Source organism: Bidens hawaiensis, unplaced genomic scaffold, assembly GCF_021521415.1.
Source record: "Bidens hawaiensis isolate Kalapana, Puna unplaced genomic scaffold, B.hawaiensis_p1.1 tig00018415_1, whole genome shotgun sequence".
Classification (NCBI taxonomy): domain Eukaryota; kingdom Viridiplantae; phylum Streptophyta; class Magnoliopsida; order Asterales; family Asteraceae; genus Bidens; species Bidens hawaiensis.
This window is the reverse complement of record NW_027492779.1, coordinates 199,579-209,088: the sequence shown is the minus strand read 5'-3', so window position 1 is coordinate 209,088 and position 9,510 is coordinate 199,579. Positions and strand designations below refer to the sequence as shown.

The window sequence follows — 9,510 nt, the reverse complement described above, 5'->3', positions numbered from 1 at the left end:
AATATTTTCTTTTTGTGGGAAGTTAAGGACTTTAGTAGCAAAATGATGTGTTTGTTTCTTCTTAAAGCAAATACAGCAACATGTCATTCCACCTATTGCATTTTTGAATCATTCTAACATGCAAAAATAATGCACTATTTCAAGTAATAAAGAAGATATTATTCATTTCCAATAAGTAATTAGTATCCACAAAAGAAAGGAGATTAGCCTTTTGGCATTGAACTTTTTCTTAAAATCAACTACCCGCAGCTTCCACCAGGTTTCTGCTTTTCAACCGCCTTGAAGCCACCTGCCCGACACAAGTTGTGTTTTACCTAATCTCATTGGTTAGCAGGGTATTGGTGGCACACGCGAGTTTTGTGGTTAAGAGGTTCTCAAGGTAACCAAAAAAGAAACCGAATTGTGGCAGTTAACTGGTGACCGTTTCTTCCTTTTGTCCTGCTGTTGTGAGAATTAAACTTTACTATGTGTATAATCACCATGTCTCTATACTTCAACTGCTTGCATTTGTATATCCAATCACATTAGACATCTGGTGTTGATCTAATAATTTATTCCAGGTAGATAAACTTACAGCATTTCGGTCAGGAAAGAAAGGAATCAAACAACAACCGTACCCCGTAAATCCCACCCATAGCCAAGGAATCATGAAGAGGAGATATGCTAATATACACCAAAACACACATAAATTTGATCCACTGCGTATGTTTTATTTAAACATGATCTTTATTTCTATAAACATATTACATTTGTCTGAATGTTTGTTCTGATATTGTGAACAGCTTTTGAAGCCTTCTGGTGTGGTTCATGGTTGCCCGTGGAGCGCTTACGTATCAGAAATGGAGTTGTCAACATGTTCATTAAAAACAAAGAAACCACAACTGAAGAAACAATTCCCATGTCAGACTTTAGAATAAGGTCAAGAAAAGCAAATTTGGCTGATTGCACATGCTTTCTAAGACCTGGAATTGATGTTTGTGTGCTTTCTGTCTATCAACCGCCAGATGAAGAATCAAACGACGATGAGAACCCAGAACCCGTAAGCTTCTTTGTAGTCAGACTAGTCTTAGTAACTCCATATATTATCTTGATGCTAATATAAACATATTACTTCTGCTTATACAGGTTGGCTGGATGCTAAAATAAATTCAGTAGAGAGAAAACCTCATGAAGATGACAAATGTGTCTGTGAATTCCATGTCAACATCTACATGAAGCAAGGCCCAGCTGGCTTGCTCAAGAAAGCAATTATTAAAGATGTCAAAACATTACATCTTGATCATATATCCATTCTTCAAAAGCTTGAAGGAAAGCCATGTGAAGATAAGCATTATCGTTGGAACCGTTCTGAAGACTGCAACTCACGCCGGATATTTAAACTATTTACTGGCAAATTCTCCTCAGATATATCTTGGTTAATGGTCACATCGATTTTCAAGCAACTTGTTTTTGATGTGAAATCTGTTAGCAACCAGATTCTGTTTCAAATCTGGGATGGTGATGGTGAGAAGAGTTTACCAAATTCTGAAAATCATTCAGCTGCTATTAACTTCAAATTGGAAAATGATATTGTCACATCTACCCTTTTACCATTCAATCAAATAGAATCTGAAGAGGAAAAGAAACAAAATTGTAATGTGGATGAATTTGCCACATCATCATACTTTGACGTCACAGGTTTGAGACGGTCAAAGCGTAGAAACGTCCAACCTGAACGCTATATGGGAGATGATGACGTGTCAGAGACTGAAGTTGACTTGTCACGTATCGGGTTATACAGACCAAACAATTCAAAAGATGAAGAAGTCCCGGTAGCATTTTCAATCCAAGATGATCAGTCTATTAAAGACGGAAAGAAAATTGATTATTTTAGGAAAATATATAAAGAAGAAGGTTATCTTGGAAGGGAGAATGACACTAGCAAGTCAAAGGAAGTCAGAACAGAAGTCCCTTACAAATTAGATCAAGATGAACAAAAATACCCTCGGTCAACGGCTTCTCAATCTCGTTCATCAAGACCGTACATATATGCTGATTCATATGATGCTGGAGCTTCTGATGATGAAGGAACAGGGGTTAGTGACATATGGACAAAGTACTTAAAAATGCAGGGTTCCTCCAAAATCCATAAAAGAAAATTTAAAGCTCCAATAAGTCAGTTTGACAGTACGGGAGGTTTATGGAAGGGCAAAGTGGTAAACAAGCGAGGCCGGTTTAAACGCGGGTCTTCTGGGAAAGAGAGTATCTATGATTCAAGGACTTCGTTTAGAAAATCTGTTTGTGCAAGTGTTTATAGGGAGTTGATGAATAGATGCATGAGAAATATAGATGCATCAATCAATATAGAACAGCCACCTGTCATTGATCAGTGGAATCAGTTTTAGCTCGGGAAATCTTTGGCTCAAAGGGAGAAAAATGAAGCACCCGTAAAGGAGGAAGAAAATGAAGTTGAAGAAATGACTGAAGAACAAGAACTTGAAATGTTGTGGAAGGAGATGGAATTAGCACTTGCCACTACATATCTTATGGAGGAAACAGAGGTATGTATAATATTAGAATTTAGAGTAAATTACACTTTTCGTCATTTAGGTATATTGCAAAATTCAGGTTTCGTCTGTAAACTAAGGAAATAACAGCAAATGCCCTTTATGTTTTATAAAGTTCGCAGGTTTCGTCCTTTCCACCAACGGGCTTCATTTAACTGACAAATTTGACGTCTGTTAGTGGAAACGGGAATGGATGAAACCTGCAAACATTTTAAAACATGAAGGACGTTTGTTGTTATTTCCTTAGTTTAAGCCTTAAGGACCGAAACCTGAAATACCTATAGGACGAAGAGTATAATTTACTCAAAAATTTATATTCAAGTCGAATGTATAATAATAATTCATTGATTTTTCAGGGAGTTAATGATGAAATGGCAAAACCAGCCAGTCACGAGCGCAAGTGCCTACATGATTACAGACTCAATGAACAGTTTGGGATTATTTGTCGATTGTGCGGTCATGTTAGATCTGAAATAAAAGATGTCTCACCGTCCTTTGTAAGTTAAATTTAAGAACCCGTGATGCTTCATAGTTCTATTAGAGGTGGCAAGGTGAACGGGTCGGTAACTGGTCAAAAAGAGTTGGTGTCAAAACGAGCTGGGTCAGGTTGGCTTGACCCGTAAATACTTTTCTGTCTTTATAAACTTTTGTCAGTTGTCAATAAAGTGTTTATTATCATTTTGTAAACACTATTATTACAATGGCGATATAAATCTGTGAACAAAAGCAATTTAGGAGGCTGTATGCATTCACACGTATGGAGCAGTTCTACTTTTAGCTAGTTTTATTGACAGGACCCAAGTCAAACCATTTATAAGTCACGAGCGCAAGTGCCTACATGATTACAGACTCAATGAACAGTTTGGGATTATTTGTCGATTGTGCGGTCATGTTAGATCTGAAATAAAAGATGTCTCACCGTCCTTTGTAAGTTAAATTTAAGAACCCGTGATGCTTCATAGTTCTATTAGAGGTGGCAAGGTGAACGGGTCGGTAACTGGTCAAAAAGAGTTGGTGTCAAAACGAGCTGGGTCAGGTTGGCTTGACCCGTAAATACTTTTCTGTCTTTATAAACTTTTGTCAGTTGTCAATAAAGTGTTTATTATCATTTTGTAAACACTATTATTACAATGGCGATATAAATCTGTGAACAAAAGCAATTTAGGAGGCTGTATGCATTCACACGTATGGAGCAGTTCTACTTTTAGCTAGTTTTATTGACAGGACCCAAGTCAAACCATTTATAAGTAAACGGGCTGATTTCACCTCTAAATTATACATGCTTCTATATTGTTCATTAAGTTCTAAAGTTATTGACATTTTAAACTTTCATTGTCACTTTTTTGTATGTTTTACAGTTACCAGGTATAGTCTGGACTCCTAGCAAAGAGACCCGTGGGGAAGATGATTTAGAGGATAATAATAATAATCAAGATGTAGACACACGTCTAGATATTGCATGTCGTCCTGCTTCATCCGACATGCTAATATCAGATAAGAACGAGAATGAAAACGTGTGGGCCCTGATTCCCAACCTTAGAGACCAACTGCGGTTTCACCAAAAAAGAGCATTCGAGTTTCTATGGCGAAATCTAGCTGGCGACATAGTACCTTCAGAAATGGAAGCCGCCAAGAAAAAACGAGGCGGTTGTGTGATCTCCCACACTCCAGGAGCCGGCAAAACATTACTCATAATATCCTTTCTCGAAAGCTACTTAAAACTGTTCCCTGGGTCCCGCCCGTTAGTCCTTGCTCCAAAAACAACCTTGTACACCTGGTACAAAGAAATCATCAAGTGGAAGATTCCAATTCCGGTGTACCAGATCCACGGTGGTCAGACATACAGAGAAGAAGTCCTCAGAAACAAACTCAAACTCGCTCCGGGCCTTCCTAGAAACCAAGATGTAATGCATGTGTTAGACTGCTTGGAGAAAATACAAAAATGGCTCACGAGCCCGAGTGTCCTCTTAATGGGCTACACTTCGTTTCTAACATTAACCCGTGAAGATTCAAACTATGCTCATCGACAATACATGGCCAAAGTACTTCGCCAATGCCCGGGAATATTAATCCTTGACGAAGGTCATAACCCGAGAAGCACAAAGTCGAGACTAAGAAAAGGTTTAATGAAAGTCGACACCCCGTTGCGGGTCCTACTATCTGGCACCTTATTTCAAAACAATTTCGGTGAGTATTTCAACACGCTCACGTTAGCACGACCGTGGTTTGTCAATGAGGTGCTTAAGAAGCTAGACCCTAAATTCAAGAGTAGAAAGAAAGGAGTTATTTCCAAATTTTCACTTGAAAACAGAGCAAGAAAGCTGTTTTTGATCAAAATAGGAGAGCAGATTAACTCAAATGTTCAAAAGGATAGACAACAAGGGTTAAACATTCTAAGAAGCTTAACAAGCAAGTTCATTGATAACTATGAAGGCGGTAGTGCTGAAAACCTACCCGGTCTACAATGTTATACCCTCATGATGAAATCCACCACTGTTCAACAAGACATTCTCAAGAAACTTCAAGAACAACGACCTGTGTACAAAGGTTTTCCTTTAGAGCTTGAGTTATTAATCACACTCGGGTCTATCCACCCGTGGTTGATACAAACAACAGCATGTGCCAGCCAGTATTTTAATGAGGACGAGCTTCAAGCACTCGATAGTCTCAAGTTTGACCTCAAACTCGGGTCAAAGGTCCGATTTGTAATGAATTTAGTCCCGCGCTGTCTTCTTCGAAAGGAAAAGGTTTTAATCTTCTGCCATAATATTGCTCCAATAAATCTGTTTTTAGAAACATTTGATCGGTTCTACGGGTGGAAGCGAGGGAAAGAAGTGCTAGTCTTGCAAGGAGAACTCGAGCTGTTTGAACGAGGGCGCGTCATGGATAAGTTTGAAGAACCCGGGGGGCCGTCAAAGGTAATGTTGGCTTCCATTAACGCATGTGCTGAAGGAATTAGTTTGACCGCAGCTTCACGGGTCATATTGTTGGATTCAGAATGGAATCCTTCTAAAAGTAAGCAAGCAATTGCACGGGCTTTTAGGCCCGGTCAAGATAAGGTGGTGTATGTGTATCAGTTGCTTGCAACGGGGACTTTAGAAGAGGAGAAGCATAGTCGGACTACTTGGAAAGAATGGGTGTCGAGTATGATATTTAGCGAGGAGTTAGTGGAAGATCCCTCTCATTGGCAAGCGCCGAAGATTGAAGACGAGTTGTTGAGGGAGATTGTGGAGGAGGATCGCGCGTCATTGTTTCACGCGATTATGAAGAATGAGAAGGCTTCAAATATGGTGGTAAGAGGTAGGGAGTGATTAAATTGTCGGTTTGTTTTGTGTTTGTGTTATGTTTTCGGGTTATAAAAACTGTAATGTGTTTGAAAGTGAAGCTTTGGGAGCTTCTGTGTTTTAAGTTATTGTGCAAGTAACAAGCTTTTAGCTTATAAGTATTGGACTCATCCTTTTAGAAGTAATAATTAGTAAATGAGTGTTTTATTTTTCTTCTTGTCGATGATGAATGTTGAACATGGTTGTTAATGGCATGATATTGGAACAATTTTAAGAGTGAGTGCAGGTTTGTCTCTTGATTCATGACATGGTTTGGTCTACCTGAATTTAAAGTGTGGCTAACCTTCGGTTAGGGATGGCAAAAAAGATCAAGCCCGACGGGTATACCCGAAACAAATGGGACGGGTATACTCGAACCCAATGGGTGTGGGCCGGGTATGGGATTAGGTTTTAAAAATTTTCACGGGTATGGGCCGGGTACGGGATTAGATGGTATCCGGCCCGATTACCTGAAAACGCATACCCGAACCATATAATTGTAGGTTGTGAAGTATATATATAACAAATTATAATTATATTATTTATTTGTTGTAACACTTATATAAATAAAATGTATAAAAAAATTATAATGATAAAAAAAATATACTTGAAAATCCCAACGTGTCTATCCGTTACCTGCGGGTATGCCTAATACCCGATAGGTAATGAGACGGGTATGAGACATGGTTTTACAAATAGGTATGGGCGGTAGATTACCCATAACCGGTCCCAAACCGGTCCATTGCCATCCCTACCTTCAGTTCATCTGGCCGTAGCCTATGACCCATTGAACTCAACTACGTTGCCGATATGACAACTTTGATCTGCCTAACCTCTATCTGTTCCGCCATTTTGTTCGTACCCACTTTACAGTTTACACTGTTGGTCTACAAATCTGGTATCAAATCATAGAACGAAAAATACAACATTTGTCCTCATAAAACTTCAAAAATACATTTGTCCATATAAAACTACAAAAATACAGCATTTGTCCTCACATAAACTCTAATTACAATTCAAGACACTGCCAATGCGAGGGGATGGGCATTTGTCGGTTCGGTTTTGGGTTGAAACTGAACCAAAAACCGAATTTTTAGTTTTTGAATTTTATGTTCCGTTTTTTTTCTGGTTTAGCTTAGCCAATTGAACTTGAAAATTTTGGGTAGAAAAAAAAGTTGGCCAAGAGTAATGAGTTTAGCCCTAAATTATTTTGTTAGTTAATAATTTATTTGATTATTATCATTGGGCTAAATTGTATAATTACTTATTCTAAATTGCTCCAAATTGAAAATAAAGAAGAATAATCCATAAGTTCTATTAAGTTTTTTTAGTTTTAATGACACGCACTGAACCAGAAGTTTAGTTTTAACAAAAATATAAACCAAAATGTTGGTTTTTTCAGTTTCTAACCGGTTTAACATATAAGAAACGAAGCGATTAACACAAATATCAAACATAAATACGAGACGCTTAACTACTGTATATTTAATAATATTTAAGAAACATATATATATATATATATATATATATATATATATATCAATTATCACCCGGCTTCCTATTATTATTTGTAACAAGAAGAAAGAAGTTTTAGGAGCAGATTGCGAAATGCATAAAGAAAGGTGATAGAAAGTAAAATCTGAATCTATCGTGTTAGGGCTTGGGCTGGGCCGCACACCATCGATCTTCCAACTGGTCGGTCATTCGAGGTTCTACTTCACCCTCACCCACCATATTGGATCAAGGTTTCTCCTTATATCTGTCATCTTTCAAATCTACCTAGGGTTTTTTATTTTCAATCCTCCAATTAGTAAATTGGGAGGGTAGAGCAGCTTTTGTTTGTTTGTGGACGAACCTTTTGCTTATATATACTGATGCAGTATTTCTTTAGATTATTATTAAGTTTTTAAATGCACTTATATTCTTGTGTAAACATTTAAATTTGTTCTGGCCTATGAATCAATATTGTTTCCATTGACCTACATTTTGCAAAATAATAAGTTATTTCAAGCCCTAGGTTAGATTTCTTTTTATAAACTAGTAATAGGTAAAATGTGCTTTAGTTTAGAAGAGAGAATAGAATAAAATATGATGTTTTCAACATCAAACAGTGAACATTAGAATTCAATTTATAGCAAACAACTCCCTTGACTCTCAACATAAATTGAGTGCAGCAACCCTACGCTATAGAAATACTACAGCACCCAACTGAATCAACTCTGCGTAACTGCATCAGTGCATTTTTATTTTTGCACCTTTGTGTGAACCCGTAACCCCTTGTTTTCGCTAGAAAACAAACACAGCGAGCACATGCTTTTGCAGTATGCACTCAATACTGTTTAGAACTGCAGAAAAGAGGCATCTTTTAGTGTAACGTTCAAATTATTTCTAATCTCCGTTTATTGCACCAAGTTCTGTTCGTATGCTTATTCAAACAAGAAGCACACTAATTATTTGGTGTAGTTTCTATAGCTGTTATTTCGAGTCATTTTGATATCTTTTACTAAAACGGCCCGTTTAAGCTCAAGCCCATTTTGCCCCAAACTAAAATTGAGTCTTTTCTGAAATGACCCATTTCTGCCGAACCTGGTATGACTCGTTCGTTACCTGACTCGCCCAATTTGTCAAAAATTACCTTTAGACTTTGATTGAACATATAATGTCTTGGCTGTCATTTATTTGTTCTATTTGACTATTTCTTCATATATTAGATTGCTAAGTTATCACCATTGTTTATAGTTGATGGATAAGGAGGTAATTATTAAGAAGAATGCATGTCACAGTTTAACTTTCAAATTCAATGTTAGGCAAAACACATTAATGGTTTGTTGTTCAAATGTTAAAGATTTGAAGTTAAGTAAGTTGCTTTGTAGTTTACTTTTTTGATAAAATGCCTCTGTTTGCTCATATTTTGGTTCTTTTAGAACTTAAAAAATGCTTGTAAAAAATATATTTACTTTTTTTTACAGGTTTTAAGTCGCATAAAGGGGAAAAATGAATTTTGCAGCCTCATTGTGTAGGAGATTGACTGTTAGTTACTTGGTTACAAAAATCCCCGTCTACACTTCTGCAAGCGGTATATAACAAAATTTCCATTTATTTAATAGTACTTCAAGTATCTAATTTTTTTTTATTAAATCATAGATGCGTCTGGAGACGGATTAAGCATGGTGTTCAGACGCTGGGCCACCAAGAAAACCGCGGGGTCCACCAAAAACGGACGGGACTCAAAACCCAAGTTTCTTGGTGTGAAGAAGTTTGGTGGCGAGGTGAGACTCGCTTGTTTAAGCCCTGTTTTCTAAACATAGTTTTCTTTTTGGCAATATTTAACATATTATAGTCGCCATTGATGTTACAGAAAGTGATACCTGGAAATATTATTGTAAGACAACGAGGCACTCGTTTCCATCCAGGAGATTATGTTGGAATAGGTAAAGATCTCACGCTCTATGCTTTGAAAGAAGGGCAGGTCAAGTTTGAGCACCACAAGCTGAGTGGGCGCAAGTGGGTCCATGTTGAACCCAAAGAGGGTCATGTGCTTCATCCAATTTACAGGAAGTCGAATGCACCCGAGTCAAACACCGCACTTTAAGTGAGGCTTTATTGTTCTTTTTTCTTAAGTTGTGCTAAATTAGTTGTGA

General features: G+C 37.4%; 1 protein-coding gene and 1 pseudogene across 2 annotated transcripts; both read left to right on the top strand.

Moving 5' to 3' along the window:
* Positions 1–516: 516 nt before the first annotated feature.
* Positions 517–5,966, top strand: LOC143555939 (SNF2 domain-containing protein CLASSY 1-like; annotated as a pseudogene). Its single transcript, XR_013139285.1, has 5 exons — positions 517–702; positions 783–1,043; positions 1,126–2,540; positions 2,903–3,043; positions 3,905–5,966. The product of XR_013139285.1 is annotated as an SNF2 domain-containing protein CLASSY 1-like (transcript).
* A 2,872-nt stretch (positions 5,967–8,838) lies between these two features.
* Positions 8,839–9,510, top strand: LOC143555938 (uncharacterized). The gene is made up of 3 exons (XM_077045399.1): positions 8,839–8,945; positions 9,014–9,138; positions 9,228–9,510. The coding sequence occupies exons 1-3, from the start codon at positions 8,864–8,866 to the stop codon at positions 9,459–9,461; spliced, it is 441 nt and encodes a 146-aa protein (XP_076901514.1). The 5' UTR covers positions 8,839–8,863; the 3' UTR covers positions 9,462–9,510.

What these genes read in the sequence shown, in the direction of transcription:
- LOC143555938 (XM_077045399.1), top strand. Translation starts at nt 8,864, where the DNA reads ATGAATTTTGCAGCCTCATTGTGTAGGAGATTGACTGTTAGTTACTTG. An exon ending in CGTCTACACTTCTGCAAGCG is followed by an intron (nt 8,946 to 9,013) that starts GTATATAACAAA and finishes ATTAAATCATAG; the next exon opens with ATGCGTCTGGAGACGGATTA. An exon ending in TGAAGAAGTTTGGTGGCGAG is followed by an intron (nt 9,139 to 9,227) that starts GTGAGACTCGCT and finishes TTGATGTTACAG; the next exon opens with AAAGTGATACCTGGAAATAT.